This window comes from Tursiops truncatus, chromosome 4 (genome assembly GCF_011762595.2).
Source record: "Tursiops truncatus isolate mTurTru1 chromosome 4, mTurTru1.mat.Y, whole genome shotgun sequence".
In the NCBI taxonomy this organism is placed as follows: domain Eukaryota; kingdom Metazoa; phylum Chordata; class Mammalia; order Artiodactyla; family Delphinidae; genus Tursiops; species Tursiops truncatus.
In genome coordinates this window covers 18,486,362-18,513,312 of record NC_047037.1, presented here as the reverse complement: position 1 = coordinate 18,513,312, position 26,951 = coordinate 18,486,362, and the positions used below count along the sequence as shown (strand labels likewise).

At 43.1% G+C, this 26,951-nt stretch overlaps 1 protein-coding gene across 1 annotated transcript in view; it reads right to left on the bottom strand.

Annotated features, from left to right (window-relative positions):
* Positions 1-2,149: 2,149 nt before the first annotated feature.
* The window catches only part of ANKUB1 (ankyrin repeat and ubiquitin domain containing 1), a 41,312-nt gene continuing 16,510 nt past the window's right edge, over positions 2,150-26,951 (bottom strand). The window contains exons 3-6 of the mRNA XM_019934130.3: positions 25,959-26,202; positions 15,647-15,761; positions 11,529-12,461; positions 2,150-2,387 (exon numbers count right to left, since the gene is read on the bottom strand). Of these exons, the coding sequence (XP_019789689.2) occupies positions 2,258-2,387; positions 11,529-12,461; positions 15,647-15,761; positions 25,959-26,202 (1,422 nt within the window). The 3' untranslated portion in view covers positions 2,150-2,257. The remainder of the gene's footprint in view (positions 2,388-11,528; positions 12,462-15,646; positions 15,762-25,958; positions 26,203-26,951) is intronic.

Sequence of the window (26,951 nt, the reverse complement as noted above, 5' to 3'; positions counted from 1 at the left end):
AATGCAAATTAAAACCACGAAATGTCATTTCAAACCCACTAGAATAACTAAAAATCAAAAGTACTAATAACACCAAATTTTGGTGGATCTGTGAAGCAGCCAGAATACTTGTATATTGTTAGTGGAAGTGTAAAACAATAATACCACTTTGGAGAACTGTTAGGTAGTTTCTTATAATGTTAAATGTACATTTACTCTATTACCTAACAATTCCACACCTAGGTGCTTGCCCAAAAGAAAGGAAAGCATATGACCAGAAAAAGACCTTTACAGTAATGTTTAAAGCAGCTTTATTCACAATATCACAAAACTGAAGCAACCCAAAGGTACACACATTTGAATAAATTATGGTGTGCCTACACAATGGAATACTACTCAATAGTAAAAAAAGATCTACGGAAGACTCGTATGGAGGAAGTACAGATATTGGAGTTATTAGACCTGTACTCTAAAATAACTATGAATAATATGTCCAAAACATTAGATGACAGATAAAGTATTTAATCAGAGAAGTAGAAACTGTCAAGAAATTAACAAATTAGAAAGCATATATACAACGTAAAGAATAAACAAAAGATTCATTGTAGAAAACTATTAGAATTGACAAAATCATTACAAGACTGACTATTTGTGACAAAAATAAAATAGAGAGGGCAAAAGATACAAATATCAGGAATGAAAAAAGGGATATTACTACATAGAGAAAAAGGAAAACAATATACTACTAATACATACAACAATGTAAATGAGACTCAAAAGATTAAGTTGAGCAAAATAACCCAGACATAAAAGTAAACAACTATATGATTCCTTTAATTGGGAAATGTTATGCATGGAGGTAGAAATCAGAATAGCAGGAATTCCTGGTGGCGCAGTGGTTATGAATCCGCCTGCCAATACAGGGGACATGGGTTCAAGCCCTGGTCCAGGAAGATCCCACATGCTGCAGAGCAACTAAGCCCGTGCACCGCAAGTACTGAGCCTGTGCTCTAGAGACCGTGAGCCACAACTACTGAGCTCACGTGCCACAACTACTGAAGACCGCGCACCTAGAGCCTGTGCTCCACAACAAGAGAAGGCACTGCGATGAGAAGCCCGTGCACCACAACAAAGAATAGCCCCTGCTCGCCGCAACTAGAGAAAGGCCGTGCGCAGCAACGAAGACCCAATGCAGCCAAAACTAAATAAATAAAATAAATAAATTTATTAAAGAAAAAGAAATCAGAATAGCAGGTGTCTATATGGATTAAGATAGACTTAGATAGGAGCCTGAAGGAACTTTCTGGGGTAATAGAAGTGTTCACATCTTGATTGCTATTAGTTACACAGATGTATATATTAGTTAAAGCCGTTGATTTAAGATCTTTGCAATTTACTGTATGAAAACTCTACCTCAATTTTTTTTTATAAATTTATTTTTTAAATTTATTTTTGGCTGCATTGGGTCTTTGTTTCTGTGCATAGTCTTTCTGTAGTTGTGGCATGCAGGCTTCTTGTTGCGGTGGCTTCTCTTGTGGGAGCACAGGTTCTAGGCACACAGGCTTCAGTAGTTGCAGCACACGGGCTCATTAGTTGTGGCTCATGGGCTCTAGAGCACAGGCTCAGCGGCCATGGCACATGGGCTTAATTGCTCCGCAGCATGTGGGATCTTCCCGGACCAGGGCTCGAACCCGTGACCCCTGCATTGACAGGTGGATTCTTAACCACTGTGCCACCAGGGAAACCCTCTACCTCAATTTTTAAAAATTAATAGTAAGCAGTGTTTTAGCAGAAATTCAAAAGATGTCTGAGGCCAGTATTAGACTTAGATGGTATTTATAACTCTCCTAGGGACTTGCCCTATATAGAATTTTTTTAAGTTAATTTTTTACTATGTACTACATTCATATGGTTTAAGAAACAAAAAGTATTTTTAAAAATCCCAGGAAAGCAAAAATAAGAGAAAGTAAACATTCTTGCTCATGTCCTCGTTTCCCACCTTCCCAGTTGCCCTACCCTGTTGGCAACTACTATTCTTAGTTTCTTATGAATTCTTCCTCAGACTCTTTATGCAAAAACAAATGCCCTAAATTTTCACTTTGCGTGATGGAGTCCAAGGAAACATGGTGTTAAACATTAAATAACCTGTTGATAGTCATGTAGCGTCAGAACTGTTATTAGAAATTCCAACATTAGAACTGTTATTAGAAATGTTAGCATTAGAACTAGAAGTTCTATTTGACCAGGTCTTCACCCAAACTGGGATTGTCATGACTTTTCAAAGCAAAATTTCCGGAGGATTTTCACACGCTGTCAGGCCTCCTTGGGTAGTCAGGTTAGAAATGCTCTTTTTCGCTAGAACTCTTGCTATTCCTAACTGCTGAAACTGTCGTTTCTCTTTAAAGGCACTGTAAGAAAACAGAACATGATTTATAAGGAGGTCCATTCTTGTCCCCATTTATAGCTAAAATGATGGAAATCTTTAGGTTGATTTTGTAGCTGTGGCTAATTTATCTTGTCATATGAGGAAGTAAAATAGGAAAGAGGAATCTTTCTAAATCCAGTTCCTTGTGAAGCAGTGGGAATGATATTTCCCCAAGGCAATACCGGAAGCTTAGCACGCACAGCTAGAAATAGAAAGCCACTCAATGTCATAGAATTCTCTGGGTTGAAACTTTTTTTTTTTGGCTGCGCTGCACAGCTTGTGAGATCTTAGTTCCCCGACCAGGGATTGAACCCTGGCCACAGTAGTGAAAGCCCAGAATCCTAACCACTAGGCCATCAGGAAACTCCCAAACCTTTTTCTAACTATTCCCCCAGGCATCTCTATACATACTGGCCTATTCTCCCTCTCCTTCTTTCCCACCACAGCTACATTTTTTCATTGGTAAGATATTAGGTATTTTGATAGCCTTTAACTGAAATGCAATGCAACAACGTTTTGTGATAGTTATTCTCTGGCTGTATGCTAACAAAAACATAAATGTGAATATGATTGCTCCTACTTTGTAGGATGCGAATGTGATTTACTACAGAGGGGTTTTGCATTTCCTTGAATGTTGGGGTCCTCTGAGGTCTTATCCTTTGTCCTCCTCTCTCTCTGCACCCTCACCGGGAGGCTTTATTTACTAACTGCTTCAACTCCCATATTCATGACTCCCAAATCACAACCTTTCCAAAAAGATGCATATCTCCAATTATCAAATAAAATCATTTGATAATTGGACGTCCCCCACACTTCCAATTTACATGTCTTTTATCTTCTTCCTAAACTTGTCCCTTTCAGTATCCTTGTTCTAACACAGTGATGTTACTCTTCTCACCATCTCCAAAGCCAGAAACAAAACTCATTCCTCCTCTGTCCACCACTGAGCCCAATTAGCGATGACATTTTGTAGATTATTCCTCAGAAATATCTGTCATATTTGGCCTTTCCCCTCTTCCCTAATTACTGCTGTTCCAGTCCAGGTCTTTATTGCCTCTTGTTTCTCTTATTGCGGAGTCTCCTAACCCTATTGTAGTCCTTCCACACCCTTAGTGTTACTTATTTCCAGTGACTCTTCTACACATCTCCACCAGATTTGTCTTCAAAAATAAACAAGAACTGATTATGTGATTTGTTTGGTAAAAAAGAACTTCTGTGATCTTCCTACCTACTTCCTCCCCATGGAAAAATATAAGAAGCAAACTGTCCATTTGGACCCACAAAATGCCTCTTACTGTAGGTGTAATTTACCTTGCCAGTCTCATCTCCAGCCACTTCCTCCCTATCCCCTCAAATGCCTTTTGCAAATCCACTTACTTTCCTGAAAACTAAATTTCTTTCTTACCCTTTCACAAAACAGTGTCTTAGACCATGTAGCCACCTTTACCTGGCTCCTTTTTCTGACCACCACCCCTTTCGTGTGGAAAGTCTCATAGATTTAAAGGGCCTTCACTCCATCTATTAGGAGCAACCTTGCGTAAAAGTACCTTAGTGTTTCAAACATTTGAACTAGATCCAAGTCTGGCTGATTCATCTTTAATCTTCTGGATTAACTCCTTGCTTTCCCTCAATGACTGTGTCTCCTTGGGCCCTCTAAATGGGGTTAACTCATCAACGCTGTCCATATATTCACGTCCTATGCCATAAGGAAATCACTCAGACACCTTTAGCCTTTCTCCGTATCCCACCCGAATTGATTTAAAGTCCTCTCTCTCCCTTTCTGTTGCATATCTAGCTCCTCTCTAAGCTTAGTGCTTGTCTTGATTCTCTCCCTGGCATTTGAACTCTGGCTTTTCTGTGTTTATTCAAAAACTGTTTATTGAGCACTTACTATATGTTGTTAAAAAACAAAATTCAACTGAGTAAATTTCAAGATATAACTTGCTTTATTCAACGATTCGTGAGTCAGGCAGCATCCCATGTGGGAAACAGAAAGGAGCTCCGAAGAGCTGAATAATATGGGAGACTTTTATAGGTAGAAGGGGTCAGGGACAAGGAAAGAGCCATTACCTCATCTTTCTTTGGGGGATGGCAGGGTTTTATCGGATAGATTACCTTACTACTGCTGACCAGGAAGTTCCAGATTGACTATTTTAAGACTAGGAGAGAGGTTGACATTGCAGTTAGGTTAGGTATTAAGTCTTGGTTTGCTGATGTGGGGCTTAGCACAAGGGACTCCATTTTGGGCCTATTGTCTCTTTTTTTAACAATACCAAGCACTGTTCTATGTGCTGAAGAAACAAAGAGTGAACAAAACACACAAGGTCCCTGCCTTCATGGAACTTAGATTCTAGTGGGGAGGCAAATACACAAATAGAAGGCTAATATAATACTGCGATGGCTCTGTGAATAAAAACAAGACAGGGTTGGCAGGAGGGGGTACAGGCCGGCACCTCCCAGGTCAGTTTTTTCTCTAACGGCCTCTGCCTCTTTGCCAGCCCAGACCCCCCTGAGTGTGTGAAAGTGGCCTAACTTAGGCACTTTGTCCTTGAGTCATCATTTTCTGGGTTCCTGGAACGTACCCAGGAAAGCCAAATGTGGTTACATCAGTCTGGCATGCAAAGACAACAAGCATACTCATCAACAGGGTTGCCTTGCTACAGCATCATTTTGCTTCCATCAACTGGGCTCTCGCTTGGACTCTGTGATCACTAGGCCCTGCTGCAAATATGTCTGTAAGCTCCTGGGAAGACCTGGGATTTCCTATAGCTGCCCATATCTCTCTAAAGAGCACTATGGACAGTGCTGCTTCAGCAGTGGCTGGGAGTCTCTGTGAGCCCAGAACCTCACCCCTGCTTTGATTATCTCCAAAGACAAGAGTCCTTCCATCCACCCTGCCCCTCATTCCTTATCATATGCAATCTACCACCACATCCTATCAATTTCTTTCTTATATTTGTCTCCAACCCATTTACTTCTCTCCATGACTCCTACAATGCAGTCTCCCACCATCTCTGCCCTGGACTCCTATCTGGACTTCCAGAATCCATTCTTGTTCTCCTACACTGAAGCCAAAGTGGTCTTAAAAAATCCAAAGCTGATCAGGTCAAACCATTCAATGCTCTCTCCTTGTTTTTAGGGTAAAATAGCCCAGGTCTTCTTATGGAGCCCTGCCTACCTCTCCATGTTTGTCTTGTACCTCTCTTCTCTCCCTTTGCTCTAGCATATCTTCCCATTTCATAACTTCCCCATAAGCTCCAGCCACAAGGCCTTTGCACAAGCTCTTTCCTCTACCTGGAGCACTGCATTCTTCCTTCCCATCCTTCAGATCTCAGCTCAGACATTTTCTTAGGGAGGTCAAGGTCTATGTCAGACTTCCATAGAACCTCTCTCTCCAAGTTCCTCTCCTTCATAGCACTTTCCCCAGTTAGCCTGGGTGATAATGCCCATCACACCAACTAAACGGTTTGCCTCACAAAGAGCAAGACTGTATCTGTATTTGCTCTTGACTGTATAGGGTGACCAACTGTCCTGATTTGCCCAGACCTGAGGGATTTCTCAGGAAACAGAACTTTCAGTGCTAAAACTAGGGAAGTTACCACCATACCTCCAGCTCAATAAATGTTGGTTGAATGAATAACCATTAGTAACCACTAACTGGGCCATCAGCCCAACCACCTAACTGAATCTCAGTGTTTCTTTTCAGCATAGAAGTCCCAGCTTAGGGAGGAAAGAATGGTATAACTATATCCACCTCTCCCTGGCTTCTATGCATCCATTAAACACCTATTTATTGAGCCCTTACTGTATGCCGGGCGCTGTGCTAAAGATATAAAAGTGAATAGAGGAAACAAGGTTCTTGCCCACCTGAATGGGTCACAGATTCAGGGTCCTCAACTGGAGGGCAAGGCCTGGGCATGCAGCATTGGACAAGCTAGGCTGGGCAGCTGAACCCTCAGGTTTCAGTCAACTCTGTGACTCGTGTAAGCTGAAGGTCCAGCTCATGTCTCCCTTTGCTGTTCTTGTGGGCTCTCTCATCAAAGCAGAACTGAGGAGATGATGTGATGCAACTGGTCTCCTAAACCCAGTGCTCAGGAATGCACAAGAACAGTGCCCTGCTCAGTGCCTGTGCTTTCCTAGGGCTCACGTGCTCCTCTGTGCAAAATGGCAAGCTTGCCAGTAAAGGGAGGTCAGCAGAGCCTTAGCCCCTGCTTCCACTGTACCCCAGTACCTTATGCAGGGGGTGGGGTTGGGGGAGAGACAGGGAGAGGGAGAGGGTAGTTTATATCCCGGAGGAATCAAAGAGAGAAAATACCTGCCCCATACCCATTGCAAGGTAAACTTGGAAAGTACAGGGCAGGCCTTTTTCTACAAGGGCCAGCAACTGAATTGTACCAAACTGTTCTTGGGGGCAGGGGTACTACTGGCAGTTTCTTCTCAGGGAAGGGTTATTTATAACACAGTAGCACACAAGCTGACCCTTAGAGACTTTGTCAGGTCCTCTTCTTCACTCCTTCACTACAACTCCCTCTGAGCCTTGGCCCCTCCTAGCTGTAGATATGTAATTCACTCAGAAGTAGCCTCTCATACTGTATAGATGGGTACAATTTGCTACAACCTTTCAGGAAGTTAACTTAGTATGTATATGTCCTTTGAATAAGCAATTTCACTTCAGTGAAAGTGTCCTGTAGAAATACTTCCATAAATGATTAAGTATTACACATAAAAGGATATATTGCACCACTGTTATCATGGTGAAAAATGGAAACAACTTGAATGTAAATCAAGAGAGGACTGGTTAAATAACTTATTATACATGGATGCAGTGGAATACTAGGCAGCCATTAAAAAGGACAAGGTAGTTCCTTCTCCCTAGCATAGAAAGATTTGATGGTTATGTCTAAGAGATATATATATTTGGGAACATAAATGCAGTAAAATCCCTTTTAGGATGAAAAGGGCATGCACACATACATATCTCACATACATATATTGAGATACATGGAAAAGTTCTAGGAGACTACAAATAGTAATAATGATGCCTTCTGGGGAGACGGATGGGATTCATGAGAGGGGAGAGGAGTGGGGCTGGAGGATGGATGGAGACTTTCATGGTTACTTTATACATTCCCATGTTGTTCGGATGCTTCCCAGAAAGCACATATTACTGTATTTTCTAATTAAAATTCTTTTTAAAAATATATTTATTTGGTTGCATAGGGTCTTAGTTGTGGCAGGTGGGCTCCTTAGTTGCAGCACCTGGGCTCCTTAGTTGTGGCAGGTGGGCTCCTTACTTGTGGCTCACCTGCTCCTTAGTTGTGGCTCACAGGCTCCTTAGTTGTGGCATGTGAACTCTTAGTTGTGGCATGCATGTGGGATCTAGTTCCCTGCCCAGGGATCGAACCTGGGCACCCTGCATTGGGAGTGTGGAGTCTCATCCACTACGCCACCAGGGAAGTCCCTTAAAATTCTTTTTTTAAGGGAAAATATTACATTGCCCAGCTTTCTGCTCTGCACCAACGCTGCCTTCAGGCCAAACAGACTTCTTCTCTGCCTCCTCATTTGTTTTCATCTCCCCTCAGACTCTCCTTTGCTCCTACAATCCCCAACAAATAGAGCGCTTATCAAAAGGAGTTTGGGGAGGAGTTACTCCTGTATCAAGAGTGAGGTTGGGGGCATGACCAGGCCAAGCAGGTTTATTCCCTGTATTCACCTTCCAAGGCTGAGGCAAACACCCTCATCAACCACAGTGGTTTAAACTTGTGGCAAGGGTCCCCTGCCCCATCCTTGGTACTTTTCATCAAAGCGAAACAAAACAAAACAACACAGAGAGCTCTACTTTTATCAGGAGCGTGGGAGCCCATCAGAGTCACCACTGGGGACTGTCACCTATTCTCAGTGCACTCAGGACACTGAAGCTTCTGGACCAATCCTCCATACCTGAATCTCTACTAAGCTGGACTTCCAAGTTGCATCAGCCTCACTGGAATCAGACAATAAGCAGTAAGGACGACAGTTTTCTAGACACACCTTGTAAATATTCTTTGATCTGTATAAAGCTGACACCATCTTCTGGGGAATGAGACTCAATCTGGCCTGAGTTACTATCATCTCCACACCAGCCACATGCACCAACCCAGCACTGGATCTGAGCTAACTGCAGCAATACTCTGAGTCAACCCTCACAGGTATATTTTCGTGAATCTAAAGGTGGAGTTCCAGCAAGTGCTCTCACGTGACACCAGATGAGACGTCTGGGGTCCTGGTTTGGGAGGTCACCCTTCCCACACAACCGGCAGCATCCGATGGATCCACCCTGACCCAATTCCCCCAGGTTAGCACCAGGAAGGATTAGTTAGGTCCTTCCCCATCTCCTGGCTATGATACTACCTTGATGATGGTGGGCCCAGCCTTCAGGATAGCGCATGTCCGCTCCTTACGTTTTGGCACAAGAGCTGTACTGGTCCTTTAGTGGTAAGTGCTCAGACCACCTAGCTGCCTGGCTTGACTGGTGACTTCAGGTGGACATGGGTGCTTTCATGACTCCTTTGAGGGGACAATGAGCCAGGTCAGAAAGAGCCCTGCAGGCCCATGAGGCGTGCAGGTCCCCCCATCCCTCCACAGCCCACCAGTAGAGGGATGTGGGACAGATCCTGGGATAGATGCAGTGGAAAGGGGAGAAAACAGATGGGAAGGCAGTAGAGAATACAAATAGAGGGAAGAGAAAAGCACTGGGAAAAGAGAAACAATATAGTTGGAAAGATTTGCTAGGAGTAACTTTGCCAGAGGAAGTGAACAATCAGACTGACCACCCCTCCTCCTATGAGCAAACCCTTGCCCGCTACAGTGGAAGCAGGGAGTCCTAACCACTGGACCGCCAGAGAATTCCCTGCACTAACCTCTTTGTTGAATGAAATGTTTTCCCCACCAAGTCCCTTCTCAACCTTGAAATTGCTTCCCCTTGATAACTCCAATACTTATGAAGTGTACCTGCAAAACAGCACACTAATGTAACCTCTTGGGAAAACTGTGTGGAAGTGTTTACTAAAGCTAACCCTATGACCTAACAATTCCATTCCTAGTTATAGAGTCAAGTGAAATGAATGCAAATGTCCACCAAACTTATATACAAGAATAATCATAGAGTGTTATTCAAAATAGCCCCAAATTAGTTACAACTCAAATGCCCCTCAATAGGAGATTGGATAGAGATGTGGAATACTACATAGAATTGGAATGCTACACAGAAATAAGAAGAATCAATACATGCAAAAACATGAATGAATCTCATAGACAATTTGTTGCACAAAAAAGCCAGACATGAAAGATACATAACATATGGTGCCCTTTATATGAAAGTCAAGAAGGGGCAAAACTAATCTCATTGATAGAGATCAGAATAATGGTTATATCTGGGAGGGGTCATTGACTGGCAAGGAGCATGAAGGAACTTTTTTGGGGTGCTAGAAATATTTTGCAATTGATCTGAGTGGTTGTTACATGCATGTATGCAAATATAAAAATTCAGGGACTTCCCTGGTGGAGCAGTGGTTAAGACTCCATGCTCCCAATGCAGGTGGCCCAGGTTCGATCCCAGGTCCGGGAACTAGATCTCACACGCGTGCTGCAACTAAGAGTTTGCGTGTCACAACTAAGGAGCCCACATGCCCAATTACGGAGCTGGCGAGCCACAACTAAGGAGCCTGCGAGCCACAACTACAGAGTCAGCCTGAGCAACTAAGACCTGACACAGCCAAATAAATAAAAAATAAATAAATTAAAAAAATAAAATTCAAAAAGCCATACATGTGAGATTAGTGCTTTTTATGCATTTAACTCTATATATCACAACTCAGTTCCTCCCCAAGAAAGCACCACACACAATAGACACTGGCAGCCTTTCACCCAAAACCACATACATGGCCACCTTAACCACAGATACTTTTGCACATTTCCATTGTGCCTAGCACTGCACTGGGCCATAATAAGCATTTTTTTGGATGTTTAAAAAATAAAATCATTTTGAATGTGCATCTTTTGATAAAACTGATCAGTATTTCCTTACGTTTACAGGCTGATTTTAAGATGGATTATATAATTTTTCAATTAATAATTTTCTGGTCTTTTTCTATAATTTTAGATTATCTTTTTATACATTCTAGTCAGAGATATCTCATAAATTACAAAGATTGAAGCTGTTAAGCAGTTTCTTCATCTTTTCTCAACCTCATCATGCTGTATGCTGAAGTTTGCGTTTTATAGCTCACCACCATGGCAATTATTCTCACCACTAGGTGGCAGCAACCTAGCTGAAATAAAGTAGATCTGAAATAAAGACCAATACAGAAAGGCAACTAAAACAATCTAGCTTTATTGTTTCTTTCCTTCTCATTATATCGAGTAAGGGGAAAAACCGTTCATAAATCTATATTTTCACTGTAATGCTGGCACCCAATAATACCTCATAAGTATTTATCTTGAGATCTAATCAGAGTAGTGTTTTCAGTGAAATCTGATGACCAATATATAAAATTTTATTTTATGAAATGAATGTGACCAAAAAGTCCACTTCCAACCCACTTGTTTATATCTTTAAATGTGATAATATATTACTTTTTAAACTTACCTTAAATATTAATATCAATTCTATCACCCTATCCAATACAGCTCTCCCCCGGCCTGTATTTCTTGTCTATAAATCAACTGAAGTTTTTTTGATTCAGTTTGTCATTAAATTGTTCTTTTCTTTCCTTCCACTTTCATTACCATCCAGGCTTCCATGACACTTTTGATGTCTCCCAGATTTCAAGTTTCCCCCTTATCCCTTTAATTATAATTAACAATTCCTTTTACTTTTTTTTTAAAAAAAACAAGTGACCTTGTTAATTGATACTACTCCTTTCTTCCTGAAAATTTGACAAGTAGAATACTACATGGATTGGCCAATAAAATCAGTTCATTTTGTCCTAGAACAAGGCTAGGTCCTTGAAGCTGGGTACTGATGCACAGGAAAAACCTGTGTTATACTACGTGGCATGGTAGTGTAATGGCTTCATAGACCATTCCTCCCCTAGACCTGCCCTATTAAAGGTTTATCCTTGTTTGTTTGATGAGAAAACCTTACCTGGCCACGGCTAAGTAGTAGATGGCATTCTCCCTTGGAGTCCTTCCACTGTGCTCTGAGAAAGATGCAAAGGAGGATCTGAGTAAAAAGTTGGCACTGGGTGTTGCATAGTAAAAAGATGGGTGTGAATAGCTCACTCTTGAAACTGGAGGGAGGGGGACTTGGGGGAGATATGTATTTTTTATGAGCTTTTCTTTTTTCCTAGCTGTGGCAGTAATTTTTTTCCGATTTTGTTGTTTTTGTAATTCAAAGAACGTATTTGCATCTACCAGCGGAGGAAATTTGAGTGTTTGTTCTCTTGTGTCCTGCTGTGAAGTTGCCACAGGATTGACACGTTTCCTGCTTACAGTTTGCTCCCTGAGAGGCGGTAGTTTGCCCACAGTGCCTTGTGAGTCCTTGTTCTCAGCCTTATGCCAGCTCTTGGAGGTCATTTTGGGTTTGGTGAAACCATCCACCATCACAACGTCTCCAACTTTTGCTCCAAAGACCCTTGCTCCGCAAAGCTGGCTTTTATTAAGGTTGTGACTCTGAGCTCTGAGTACCCATTGTTTTAATTTAATATAAATCCTCATGGGGACTGAGATTTTCAGAAAAGAAACAGTGGACCACATTTTACTCAGTAAATATAATACGCAGTCTTCATGCTTGTGTTTGAACGCAATGGTAAGGGGAGTTTGTCCCGCTGCGTTTTTGCATTCCAGGCACAGCACGCTGCAGTTGACAAAAGCCTTCAGAATCAACAGTTGGCCCGCTTCTGCGGCTGCATGAATGGGGCATTTAGAGACATCTGCGTGAAGGGCTTCATGGCACCAAGCTCGGTAGGGGTGCACGCCGACCATCTCGTGGGGCCGCACACCCTGCTTCAGGGCCCATTCAGTGAGCTCAGTGTGCCTGTAAAAGGCGGCGATGTACAGGGCAACCCTTTTCTGATACCTGAATGCATGAAACAAGCGAGAATGGGGCTGTTTAGTAAGTCAGCAAACAGGCAAAGGTAGTTACACTAAATACCCACAAAACATTCTAGTTAAAATATTTATTTCTTCCTTACTTTTACCTTCCTAACTTTAAAAAATATTTTCAGAAAAGGTCTATAGTAATACACAGGTTAAACTGCACAGGTCCTGCTTATACACATTGTCCTGTTGTGTACATATAAATAATTCAAACTGGTTTCCTTGGAGCAGTGTTTTCCTTACGAAAATCTAATGCTCAAGATAAATATCAAGCTTTATATTCACTGGGGAAGCACAGGAAGGAATTCAGTACATTTCAGAAATTTGAATGCTTTGTAAGTTTGTTTGCTTCGTCTTTTCTAACACCTCCTCTTATCCCCCTACGGGCTTTTCCTCATGCAGTGCTAAGCAGTCTTTTTATTCCATATGTTGGAGGTGGCCTATGCTCTCTTCCAAACCCTCTAGTAGCTTCCGGCTGTAATTGAAATTCTAACTCCTCATCTTGGCCTTCAGGGCACCTGTCACCTGGACCCTGCCCCAGCTCCTGCCTCACTTCCTACCACTCCCCTTCTCTTTCACTGAACTATAGCCACACTGGCCTTCCTGCCATCCCCATCCTTCCAATTCCCCATCAGGCACAAATTGAATGATGGGTGAAGACTATACAGAGAAATAAGAATTAGGGAGGCAAAGCTAGACAGGGTTCCATCAGGTTTCGTCCAGGATTTACTTGGGCAAGGCTCTCTGTGACCCCATGGTAGAGATGGAGGCCAGCTAGCTGGTATCGTCCAAAATCTGCGTATAACTAACTCTCCCGTCTCTGACTGCGTGCTCACCACACCATAATTTTCAGGTGTATGTGGCATCCCGTGTAATTTTCCTGTTTAAGAGAGATGGTCTGCCCAGAACATGTGGGTTTCTAGGACCCTCTGACAGATTATAACTAATTAGAGTTATACATTAATATGCTGGCCTTTTGGTTCACATATCAATTTCGTCTGAAATTCACTAGTGCAGATCAGCAACTCTGAATTTGATTTGGGGAGAAGAGCCCCTCCTGCATGGACTAACTGGACTTTGCTTTCATCCTCAACACGCATGTTGTGGGAACTAGAGCACTCTTGTTACCAAGACTGGTTGATTCTGCCTCCTAAGTGATCTTTTCCCAGTCTGTCCTCTTAGCCCCACCTCTGCTGTCATAAGCCTAGCTCAGGCTGCCGTTTGCTTTGGACTATTTTCCTGTCTCCCTGTCGGCCTCTATTCCCCACATTGCAGTCAGAGCCAATATTCTAAAATGCAGATCTCATCATGGCCTTCAATGTCTTCCCAACATTTAAACGATAAAATGCAAATCCTTCACATTCCTACAGGGGCCTGCATGAGCTGGCCTCTTCTTATCTTTCCAGCCCCTGGCCACTAGCTTCCTCTTACTCTATCATCTACCATGTGGAACTTCTTTCAGTTCTTTGAATCCATTCTCTTGCCCCCTGGGTCTTTGTACGTGTGGTTCCATCTGTTTTGAGACATTTTTATTCTTCTCCCTACTGTTTACCTGAGTATCAGCCCTTCAAGTCCCTTTCTCGGGGTGCTTTACCTGATCCCCTACAGTTGTCCGTACTACACATTCCCATATCTTCTTGCACAATGCCCATGTCATAACAATTTTCACACTGAATGGTAACAGCGACACCTAACATTTGTATCCTCCTTACCATGTGCCAGGTGGCCCTCTAAGTTCCTTATAATACTAGCTCATTTAATCTCTAACATAGTTCTATGAGATAGGTACTATTATTTTCCCCATTTTATAGAAGAGGAAACGGAGGTACAGGATGACTACTTGCTTAAGTTTACACGACTAAACACTGAGAGGGTGGGGCTTTGAACCTAGGTAGACAAGCACTGGAGTTTGTACTCCCAGACATTTTGCAGTTCTGTTTCTCCAGGAATCGATTACTTGTTTTCTGTTTCCCCTACTGGACTATAAATTTGCTAAAGACAGGGACCATATCTTGTTTATTGCTTTCATAGTACATAGTACATACATTGTTGATTGGGTGGAGGAATAAAAGGAGCTTTTCATTCTGATCATATGCATATCGTGTTTATATTCTCTGAGCTCTTAGATTTTATTTAAAGATTAAGTGGAAATGGTTAAGTACATGAGCACTAGAGTTTATTAAATTGTGGGGATCTAAAACCCAGTTGTGCCCTTGCTAGCTGTGTGACATTGGGCAGATTTCCTAAGTCAGTTTCCTTATCTGTAAAATAAGATAAAATAGTATTCATCTCATAAAAGTGTTATAAGTATAAAATTAGTTAATAAATATAACACAATGCTACAAAGTACTCAGTAAGTATGCACTATTAAAAGTAAAATGCAACAGCTATTTCTTTGGATTCAGAGCAAAGAAAGAAAAGAGAGAATTATAATTATCCCCCAATATAAATTAATTTTAAATGTTTAAATATTTTATAAAATTGCAAAAGCTGGTTTTCCAATCTGTCACTTCACAGAGCCCTTAGAGCTCCTGCTGAGCGTGTGTGCTTCTGTAAAGTATGACTAAATCACCACAAGGGGGCACTGTTCTAAATACCACTGAATTAAAACCTAAAGGGTAATGCAGTTTATGCACCTGGGAAGCTGCTGGCTGCAGAGATATGTTAAAATGTCCACCTGCTTCTCTGAGCCTACCCTCCTCCACTGCCCCAGCAGCATGTGTTACACTTCATGTATGGCAAAAGTATGCATGTGTGAATTAGATGGGATTTGAAAAGTTACATGATAGCTTAGGAAGAGGTAGGCAATATTTTCAGCCAATCAATAAGCAATTAGTGGTTTTTAGAATAATTGAATGTGAGAGTGGCAAGGCACTTATTCTGATATCCTTTAAAAACTGCCGATAAAAGTCTAATATCCAAACCAAACTGAAGTCGTGCATTTAGATAGTGTTTCCTGATGAAAGTCTACCTGAATTACAATACATCACCAAAGGCTGTCAGCCCTGGTGGCATCCCTGCTATCTTATTCGAGCAAATATCTCAGTAAAAATGTCTCAAGGGAACTCCCTTGGAGCAGCACCCCAGCTAGAGTGAATTGCAGACTCAAGTTCCTATGAAAGTTTAGCAAAAATTAATTAGTTTAGCATTTGCTTTATCTCATACTTGAGTACTGTTCCTTCATTTGATAAATAGCGTTGGACTTCAAGTTTTTGTCCGAGGAGACAGCCCATCAGAAATTCCTTCCATCCATCCCAGACATCCAAGCGAAGTGTCGTGCCTGTGGATAAAGAGAGGTGGCGATGCTTCCAGCCCATCCCTGGGGTTTGGTGGTCCAAAAACTTCTGATGATAGCTTTCTCCCAACAGACATGAGCTAGGTGCCAAATGAAAAGTAGCCTTTGAATAAGTAGACAGGGATGCTGAGAGAGAGAGAGAGAGAGAGAGAGAGAGAGAGAGAGGCGGGGCAGGGATGCTATCTTGATCTTAGGCCTATATTGACTTGGAAAAGCCTTTTAGCTTCTGTGCACTTGCATTTTCTCATCTGCACAGTGGAAGCATACAATGCTGAACTACTTTCTGCAGCTATCTTAAAACATTTCTGTGGACATCGATTCCATGCTGATCTACACATCACCAGGTAAACAAAAGCTGTTATGTTGGAAGAGAACCTCAAGAAACTGTGGCAGGACATATGCATTTCTCAGGCCTTTAGCTTACAAGTGGGCTGTGGGTGAAGTTGAATGATCCTTTCATTCCATTCTTCACAAAACAGGAGCCGTTCTGTGTTATGAACATAAAAGGGATATATTCATTGCTGCTGGAGCATTTCTCACTTGCTCCTCAAAAGCCTACCCTCTCCTGGTTTTGTGACTACATTCCCTTCGTCCTTCAGGCTGGTGTTTCCCAGGAATCTTTCCTCAGGCTTCTGCTCTTCTAACTCTACACATTCCCTCAGGATAAAACCCAGTCTTCTCCCCATGTGGCCCACCCTGACCTCTGTCCCTCCAGCCTGCCTCACTCACTCTGTTCTGGCCACTCTGACCTTTCACCTGTCCTTCAGCCACACCCATCTGAACATAATTTCTTTTGCTTCAAAGGGTCTTTATCCAGAGTTCACAGGGCAGTGTCCTTCTTACTCGGCTTTCCCTTCAAGCATCGTGTCCTCACAGAGGACCTTCTTGGCCACCAGGGCTAAAGCAATCTCTGCCACCACCCCCTTCTCCCCTCCAATACTCTTTATGCCGTGACCTTATTTTAATTTCTTCACAGCCCCTATCATCAGTACTTGAAATCATTTTACTTGTTTGGAGACTGTTGTTCACGACCCACTACAAACGACGCTCCTTCAGGACTTGCCACACTGCCTGCCGTTTGCGAGTGCTCACTACATACTTGTTGGCTGACTGACAGGCGGCCTCAGTGCAGCTGATGGCTTCATTGATCACCCATGGGCCAGTCACTCCTGAGTCCACATTCCAGCCAGGCCTCTGCTCCAGCTCTGGATTCCCCAGCTGGGGATACCACAATCTAAGGGATCATGCTAGGGCCCCACTGTTCTGAAGGACAACCTGTCACCTTTCATCCCCAACCTGCTTTTCCTCCTGTATTCTGTGTCTCAGGTTGTGTCACCACTACCTTCCTTGCTACCTGAGTTAGAAATCTGGGAGTTGTTCTTCATCCCTTCCTCTCTCTCATGCCCCCAACATCTGTACAATCGCTAAGGCCTGACAAGTTTATTTCCCAAATGTTGAAGAACTCTGCTTCTTCAGCTCCATCTTAACCAGCGCCGCCCTATTTCAGGCCTAGATAATCTCTCACCTAAAGCTACCTCGAGAAGCTCCCCACAGCCTCCCCCTGTCTTTATTCACGTCTCTGTTCAGATGCCATCTCCTCTTCTGGCCAGCCATCTGCAATAGCCTTTCCCCACCTCATCACATCCCTCTCTATTCCCTTATCCTGCTTTGTTTTACTTCATATTCCTTAATTTTATTTAAAATTCGATATTTTTCTGTTTATGGGATGATGCTTGCCTTACCCACTGAAATGCAAGCTTCAAGAGGGTGGGGACCTTGCTACCCTTGCTCACAGCTCTATGCTTGCTTTCCCCAATGGTGCCTGGCTCACAGTAGGTGCTCAGTAAATACTTGTTAAATGAAGTTCTAAGCCACTCCTCAAACCTGTTCTGGCCATGTGCTGCCCTCCTAACCCTTAGTAGCCCAGCAGGCTGGCCTGGACTTCTGTGTGTACCCCAGGCTCTTTCTGGATTTGGGGCATCTTCTCTTACTGTCCCTTCTGTCTGAATTCTTCTGACTCCCCCATCCTCCTACCAATAGTTTATGATGCAATCCTGGCATCACCTCCTCTAGGAAGCCCTCCTTGACAACACCATCCTCTCACCTCCCCAGATAGGGTAAATGACTGCTCAACTGGTTTCAAAGTATACTTTGAAAGTCTTTATTATTGAACATACATTTCTGCTTTGGGATTGCCAGTTGACAAACACTAAAAGAACTCTTTGAGCCCAAGCATTATGTCTCATTCAGTCTATGGGCTCTGTTTTAGTTATGCTCTTGGATTGCAAGGAGACCCTCAAGAAAATGGGGCTTATTATACTGAGACAATGACCACGTCTAGCATGCATTAGGTACCAAGACAGCTCTCAAGATGGACCACTGCCCATCTCTCCCATGGGCCCCAGGTTCTCTCACTCTCTCTCATGCCCTTTAGGTCTCTTTGTGTGTCTTCTCCCTTTCTCTACTGACAGGCTGCCCTGCTTACTTACAGCTTCTGTCCTATGACAACTTTGGCATGCATGCAACATGCGTTTGCCGTGACCCAACCTTATTTCTTGACACTCTTCATTTTCCAACCCTACTGATAACCAATTTTGTCTCTCTACATTTCCCAATTTGAATTCACAAGACTAATAATTAATAATAATAACAGTAATATATTGAATATGAATAGCTAATATTCATTGAGTGCTTACTATATGCTCTAGATTATTCTAAGTACATGAACAATTTAATAATTTAAAATTCACAACAACCCTAAGTGATGGGTTATATTATTTTTTCCATTTGACATCTGAGGAAACTGAGGCACTGTAAGACGAAGTAACTTCCCCAGCTTCTACATAACCAGTAAATAGTGGAACCAGGAGTTGGACCTGGACAATCTGGCTGCCGGGGCCCATGTGCCTGTCCTCTGTGTTATACTTATCTCCAAGCAAGACTCTAATTGTCTCAGCTAGGAGAGATGATGTCACTGGACAGCTTGTGGATTGGCTGCCTTTGAATCAATATGGCGGCCCCAGAGGTTGCATGCCAAAGCTGTGATGGGACAGTGTGTGACTTGGCTTATCCACACCTATCCTCAGGCTCAGACAGGTTCATCATAAATACCTGCAGGTGAGAAGGAAGGAAGGATAACATAACAGCAGTAATCTTAGAGTCACAGAATGCTGAAGATAAAAAGATCCTAAAAGACCAGCCCACTCCATTGTCTCCTTTTATAGACTAGGAAGCTGAGGCCCGTGGGGAATTGCCTGAAGCTACTCAGCAAGCTGGGAGTAGAATTTGGCTTGGAATTTTTGTCTCTAGAATTCTCTCTGGTGCTTCAGAAGCCTCCTCTTTTCCGCTGCCTTTCTCTTGCTTTCCTTTCTGCTTCCCAGCTCTTGCCTTTTTTAAAAATTTATTTATTTATATTTTTGGATGCATTGAGCCTTCGTTGCTGCACGCGGGCTTTCTCTAGTTTCGGCGAGCAGGGGCTAGTCTTCGATGCAGCGCGCGAGCTTCTCATTGCGGTGGCTTCTCTTGTTGCGCGCGCCCGGGCTTCAATAGTTGTGGCGTGTGGGCTCAGTTGCTCCGTGGCATGTGGGATCTTCCCAGACAAGGGCTCACACCTGTGTCCCCTGCATTGGCAGGCAGATTCTTAACCACTGCGCCACCAGGGAAGCCCTCTTGCCCTTCTTGCATCCACTTCACAGGCAGACACACATCTGAGTATATGTTCTTTCTGCTGATCCCTCCCTTTTTGGACGTCCTACCTGTAATCTTGAAATGGAGCTCTTCTTCCCTTACTCTTGACTCTGGTTTGGGATTTCTTGACCTTGGCCTCACTGTCCTTCGTGGGTTGATTCCTAGTTGCTGTGCATGTTTACCCACAGAGCCTGATCTGCATTAATGCCATCAAGGCCCTAACCTACCTTAACTCTCACAAGTCTGGCCTCAGCTAGGAGAATTCACTCTTTTTGCTGGAGAATTACGGAGTTATTCTGTAGAGACCAAGTAGCAGTTCTGCAAATACACTCTAGAAATGCCTAGATAAACATCTTCCAGAATGTGGATCATCCATGACATAGTAGATTTAGTTTCTCTAAAACTTCTTGTTGTACTTAAACTTTCTTGTAAAATATTTGATTTCTATGAATAGCACTGGAAACAAAAGACTTCAAACAGTGCTCCAAGTGCATTTATTTCATCTCCTGCCTAAAGTGACTTACTATGTTTTTAGTTTATTATGAAAATCACTCAGAGATGAGCGTTGGAAAGCTTTAGCCTAGCACTATACTCCAGCCTCCCTGGTCCTCCACAGCTGAGACCGCATAGCCTCCATTTGAATGACCAGAGCAGTCTTAGGCCCACGGAACAGCCTTTTTTTTTTTTTTTTTAATGCTGATACTTGCTTGAGCCCCCTCCCAAACCAATTAAGTCAGAATTGCTAGGAGTGGGTCTAGGCATCAATATCTTTTTTTGTTTGTTTGTTTTTTTGCAGTACGCGGGCCTCTCACTGTTGTGGCCTCTCCGGTTGCGGAGCACAGGCTCCGGACGCGCAGGCTCAGCGGCCATGGCTCACGGGCCCAGCCGCTCCGCAGCATGTGGGATCTTCCCGGACCGGGGCACGAACCCGTGTCCCCTGCATCGGCAGGCGGACTCTCAGCCACTGCGCCACCAGGGAAGCCCCCGCGGAACAGTCTTAATTTCAGTTGTAGGGGATTTGTTAAGAGTCCAGGCCAGCTGCTCAGAAGTTTGATGGGAAGTTGCTCTTCCTGTTCAGCCCGCTCAGGTGTTTTCCTGTTCTAGTAACTTGCCTTATTCCTCCAGGAATAAGAGACCAAGCCCGCACCTTGTGCCCCAGAGCACAAGCCTCAGTATCCTACTCTACCTTTTGGGTTTCATAACTGAGGCTCCATCTCTGTTCTCCGAGCCTGGAACTCAGAGAGTTCCTATTCCGAACCCCAGTCTCTGGGGTTAGATTTCTGTTACATGTTGACAGAGGCTCCTGTGTCAGCAACCAGCTTGCCTCATTTCCCACCTTTTATGTCATTCATTCATTGATTCATTCGCTACCTTGATGCTCTGATGCTATGGTTCACCTGCCGGGTCCCTGCTGGATCTCCCTGGATCACACTCTGCCTTCCTCCATCTTACCAACTGCTAATGCAGACTGACCTGCCTGTTCCAGGACTCCCACCAGCAGGACCTATTTAAGGCTAACCTCCTTTTGCTAGATGTCTACGGGTGGGGTCTTCCTGGCCCATCTGCACTTCCCTAGGTGGTTGCCTAGCCTCAGGGTCTCAGCTCTCCCTAGCTCAACCTGTCCACTACTGATGAGCCCTGAAAACTAGAGAATACTATGTGATTTAAATTCTTATCAGTTAGGGCACCTCCAACAAGCCCTGTATTTTATGTGAACAAATGTTACAGGTGTTATAACTATCAATTTCAGTTTTTTGCAATGAAGCAGTCTTAATTTCTCAAAGATCGAAGATAACAATGGGTGGCTTGTCTCTTAATGCTCAACTTTTGAATATCCAGAGAATTTCTAAGTGAGTTAACCAGCACCATTTATTGGATAATCCTTCCGTTCCAATTGCTTTGTAATGCCTCCTTTGTCACACATTACATTCCTTCATAAGCTTAGGCATTCTGCTAGAAAATAGAAACTTATTTTAAAAATGCTATGTTGTTCCAGAAAATACAACTAAAATCTATAACTGAAATGAAAGTAAAATTAGTGAGAATTATGCTTCAAGACCTCTTTCTATATGAACTTTCTAATTCTTTATTCTTAATTTTTTAAAGTGGACTCCCCAAATTGTATATATCTACAGAACCTGGATTCACCCACTCTCTACTTACAAATCCACCTACCATGCCCAAGCTGTGCAGGAAAGCAGGTGCAAGCTACAGTGCCTATTCTAGGGAATCGTCTCCAACCTCTCCTGCTGTGGTCCCCATATCCCAAGTTTCTGGATTCCTCATGCATACTCTGGGATCAATATCTGCCTATCTGATTTGGACTTTTTCTTTCTGAATGTGGAAACCATTTGTCTGGTTTGGGTTTCCCCTAGTAGGAATCAAAACAAGATATTGATCAGTACTTAGAGAGCAACAGTAAAAATAGGTATCAGTAAAGACACACTGGGCTGGCAGTATAAGTTGTTGGAAAGAACCCAATCCTGAGTGTAGGATGACTAATTATTACCAGTATGACCTTGACCAAGTCACTTAACTTCTCTGAGCCTCAGTTTTCTCATTTATAAAAGGAATTAAAGTGGCACAGTAGGTCTCTAAGGGGCCTGAGGGCTGGTGGGGGACCCTGGAGCCCGCCTAGATTTCAGGATCTGATCTGACCGAGGCCCTTGGCCCTTGACATGTCCCTCTCTGTATTTACTGTCTAAGGAAAGCACCTCTCACCGTGCTGTACCCCCAACTCCATGGGCAGGACGCCTACAGCAATATCTGCTAACCCAACCCATCACTCAAGCCCTAGCTCCATATTTGTCATGGCGTAGAATTAGAAGAACTCAGTTGTACTTACAGCTTTGCCACTAACTAGCTGAGTAATTTTCAGGAAACAAAAATGTACTCTCTGAGTTTCCTTATATCTAAAGTTGAAGACCCAAAGCATAAGCTCCTTTTCCCAATTTCACCATTGCTGTCCTAGCGTCAGAGCCTTGGCATTTCCCTCTTCTTAGATGTGACCCAGCACGATGCTCTGTCTCTCTCTCATGAATTTCTCAGATTTGTCGCTTCCATTCCTAGTGGAATTAATTAATACTGGGATTATCAAAAGCTCCAGTGAGCATATCACTCTACTTCAGGCTCTCCTCACTCCTTTCTATATTTCATGCTGCCTGCCACCAGATTAAACTTCTATTGAAACACTCCTGTTCCAGGATGTACATGGCTCTGTTTGCAAGCACATGAAACCTGTACTCTGTTGCCTCACCTCTAAGACCCTCCTCAATATGACCTCAGCTGTGAGATTCCCATTGGTCTCCACGAGGCCCCTCCACTCTTCAGAACAGTCTCCTGCTTTCTGTCTTCCCTGGATTAAGCCCACATTCTTTTTTTTTTTGATTTTTAAAAAATTTTATTAGAGTATAGTTGATTTACAATGTTCTGTTAGTTTCTACTGTACAGCAAAGGGTATCAGTTATACATAAACATAAATCCCTTCTTTTTTAGATTCTTTTCCTATATAGGTCATTACAGAGTATTGAGCAGAGTTCCCTGAGCTATGCAGTAGGTCCTTATTAGTTATCTATTTTATATATACTAGTATGTATATATCACTCCCAGTCTCCCAATTTATCCCTCTCCCCACCCCCACTTCCCCCCGGTAACCATAAGTTTGTTTTCTATGTCTGTGATTCTATTTCTGTTTTGTAAATAAGTTCACTTGTACCGTTTTTTAAGATTCCACATATAAGTGATATCATATGATGTTTGTCTTTCTCCGTCTGCCTTGCTTCACTCAGTATGACATGCTTCACTCAGTATGACAATCTCTAGGTCCATCCATGCTGCTGCAAATGTAAGCCCATGTTCTTGATCCTGTGACGCATGCTTTTCTCCTGGCCTAGAAGCCTGGAATGTTTTCCCTTCCTCCTCTCAGATGATGCATATTTCTCGCATCTTTGTGTGCTCAAGTCCAACATTCTCCAAAAAGCCTTCCCTTGAGCCCTTCAGCCTACAAGGATCTGGCTTATTGGATTATAACTGAGGAAATGTGCCTGCTTCATTTCTACCACTTTACTATAAATGCCCAGAGTGCAGAGGCAGTTTTATATATTACTGTATGAGCTAGTATGCGCAGGGACTAATTGAGCTACTTAAATCTTTGATTTTCTTTGACTGCTTCTCCAAAACCTCCTGACTTTCCACTGCCTTTGGAAAGGGGTCAAGGTTCAGCTCCTGACAGCATCGGGGGTGACTCATTGACTGGAAAGAGGAGAATCTGGAAGACAGGCGGATCAGATTCCCTTACCCTGTAGTTTAAAAAGGCTGGCTACTTAAAGACTGCTAGGGGGACTTCCCTGGTGGTCCAGTGGTTAAGAATCTGCCTTCCAATGCAGGGGACATGGATTCGATCCCTGGTCAGGGAACTAAGACCCCACATGCCGTGGGGCAACTAAGCCCATGCACCACAGCTATTGAGCCTGTGTGCCGCAAACTACAGAGCCCATGCGCTCTGGAGCCCATGTGTCACAACTAGAGAGAAGCCCAAAACTAGAGAGAAGCCCACGCGCCACAAGGAAAGATCCCGTATGCCGCAACTAAGACACCGCAGCCAAAAATAAAATAAATAAGTTAAAAAAAAATAAAATAAAATGTTTACAAGGATTAAATTAAAAAAAAAAAAAGACTGCTAGGAGTGTTTTAGGCAAAGGTGTGAAGCAGGTCAAAGGCTCTTCCTCCTTCTCCTTTGAGTTCCCTCTTTCCTTGCCCCTCCTCCCATGCCCTATGTTCTCATGGTGACCAAAGCCATCTACCCAGGTCATGCTGGAGCCTCTAACCTTACATCTGAAAAACCTCTTTCCTAGAGGGTCATTTTAAGGGGCGTTATCCTTGACACACCCTGAGCAAGTCATTTAACCATTCAGAACCTTTTTGCTGTCTTTATATCTGTAAAAATTAGGGGTTGGGGGACTTCCCTGGCGGTCCAGTGGTTAGGCCTCCACACTTCCACTGCAGGGGGCATGGGTTCCACCCTGGTGGGGGAGCTAAGATCCCACATGGCGTGCGCACGACCAGAAACCAAAATTAGATGTTGGGCCAAGCCATTTCTAAATTCTCTTCGTGCTCTAAAATGTCACATCATGATCTGAGCAGCACAGGCCTGAAGAACAGTCACCTTCGTTTTCTCATTTATCCTTTGGCATTTCATTAAATAACTAGGTCATAAGTTGCTCGAAGACAAATGCCACTTGTGTACCCTTACTTAAATCAGCTGCCACCATGTTCTGTGCAGGGCTGATCCCCCAGCAAGCACACAGAGCAGATATGTGTTTACAGTAAGATACTCTGAGGACGACTGCTAGAACATCACTTCCTCTGATCAAAAACAGGAATGGTGGGGCTTCCCTGGTGGCGCAGTGGTTGAGAGTCCGCTTGCCGATGCAGGGGACGCGGGTTTGTACCCCGCTCCGGGAAGATCCCACATGCCACGGAGCGGCTGGGCCCGTGAGCAATGGCCACTGAGCCTGCACGTCCGGAGCCTGTGCTCCGCAACGGGAGAGACCACAACAGTGAGCGGTCCGCGTACCGCAAAAAAAAAAAAAAAAAAAAAAAACAGGGATGGTAATTGATACCAAAGTTTTGAGAGCCTCAGTTAAAAATAACATGAAAGAATAAGCAAACATAATAGTCAGGAAAGTAACAATAAATGCAAATTTAGCAGTTATAAAAAGCAAAACTGCTTAATTCATGGATGTCTACAGGCCCGATTATAAGTTGGGAGAAATCAAATTCCATTGCAGCAAATGTTATAGCACAATGTTGCCTAAAGATGTGCTGTCAGCAAAAACTTATTCACCTCAAGCAAGAATCTCTATAAAGTTTGAACCATTTGCCAATATGGTTAAAACAAATCTGACGGTCCTTTGAGTTTGGCTTAATAATGTATGGCTGCAGCAGACATGACTGAAGTACAGTATTTAAAGAGAGGCTGTAATCTGTCCATCAGGGATGAAGGGTGCTCACTGAGGCACCTGTTTGGCCTGCACAGTATTGGCTTCATACTGTTCAATTAAAAGATTGTTTAATATAACTGACAATATTTCAAAATGAGTTCGCATAAAGCAAGGTTCAAACAATATGTATCATATGCTACCACTTGCATTAAAAAGAGGAAAAAGAATATCTACTAGAACTTGCTTCTATATATGCTCGAAATATATTTTGAAAGAGAAAAATATAAACAGATCTGAGTCCTGGTCTTCTATCCTGAGGATATTAACAAGTCCTCTTGCTTTGAGCAGAGAGAACAAGACATGGCAGGGGTATGTGACCATTCTTATTTCTTAGCCTACAGACCCAGACACCAAAGAGGGGTTTTGATAATTTACATCCACACTGCGCCTACAGAGGTTTTAGTTTAGAAACAACTCCTCCTTCTGTTGTGAGTCTGGTATCAAAGAACCTGAGTGCTGAGTAGTAGCTGCTATCACATATAGTGGGCGGTACCGAGGTCTGTCTGGTAGTCCCTGAGCGTGTTGCAGTCGTACATCTCCAGTCCCTCTGGGGTCCGAAGACAGAAGACACTCACAGGGAATCCACATCTCAGAGCTATCAGTGTTCTCAGATCAGACACTTTTTTTTTTTTTTTTTTCCCAGACACTTTTTTACCAAGAAGGGAAATGCTCTCCATTATGGGCATTGTCTCTTGGGTCACAGCACTGAACAGGCAGAGAGTGGGCTTTTCTTCTTCCTAAGGGAAGAGAAAAGAAGGGAACTCAGAAATAAGCACTGTCTGGGGGTTGGGACAAGGGACAAACATCTTGGAACGTGGCTCTGAGTGCCTCTAGCTCCCACAACATGGGTGCTAAGGATGAAAGCAAAGGCCAGTTAAGTTCTCTGACTTCTGGTCTGAGTCTCACGCTTCTGTCCTGAGGAAATTTATGAGTCTTCCTTCTTTGAGAAAAGTGAGGGAGACATGGCAGGGCTTTGAGTCCCTTCTTACTTCTTAGTCTACGGACCCAGATACACAAGAGGAGTGGGGAGAATTTATATCCACACTGTGCTTACGGAGGTGTTAGTTTAGAAACAACTCCTCCATCATGCTGCACTTTAATTTGGCAATACTGTGGATTCTAAACCTCAGTCAACTGAAAAAATTATTTCTATGAGGTTATCTCTGGGGAGTGGAACTGAGCTCAGGGTGGGAGGAGAGTTTTGCTTATCATTTTATGGTCTTCCTTGTCTGTATGGTTTGACTTTTTTCTTTTTTTTTTTTAATAACCATGTGTATTTACTTTTACTATTTAAAAAGGGAAGTACTAGATGTAAGTGAAAAAAGGTTCCTTTGTTCCTTTTGTTTTGGAATCTAAATAAGAAAGCAGGTGGAACTGAGATATCTGGAAGAGTTAAGAAGAAAAGTTTGGGAAAGTATTTTTTCTTTTGTTAACAGTTAAAGCAATCAAACTAAAACCAAAAACACAGCAAAGGGGGAGAATGGGA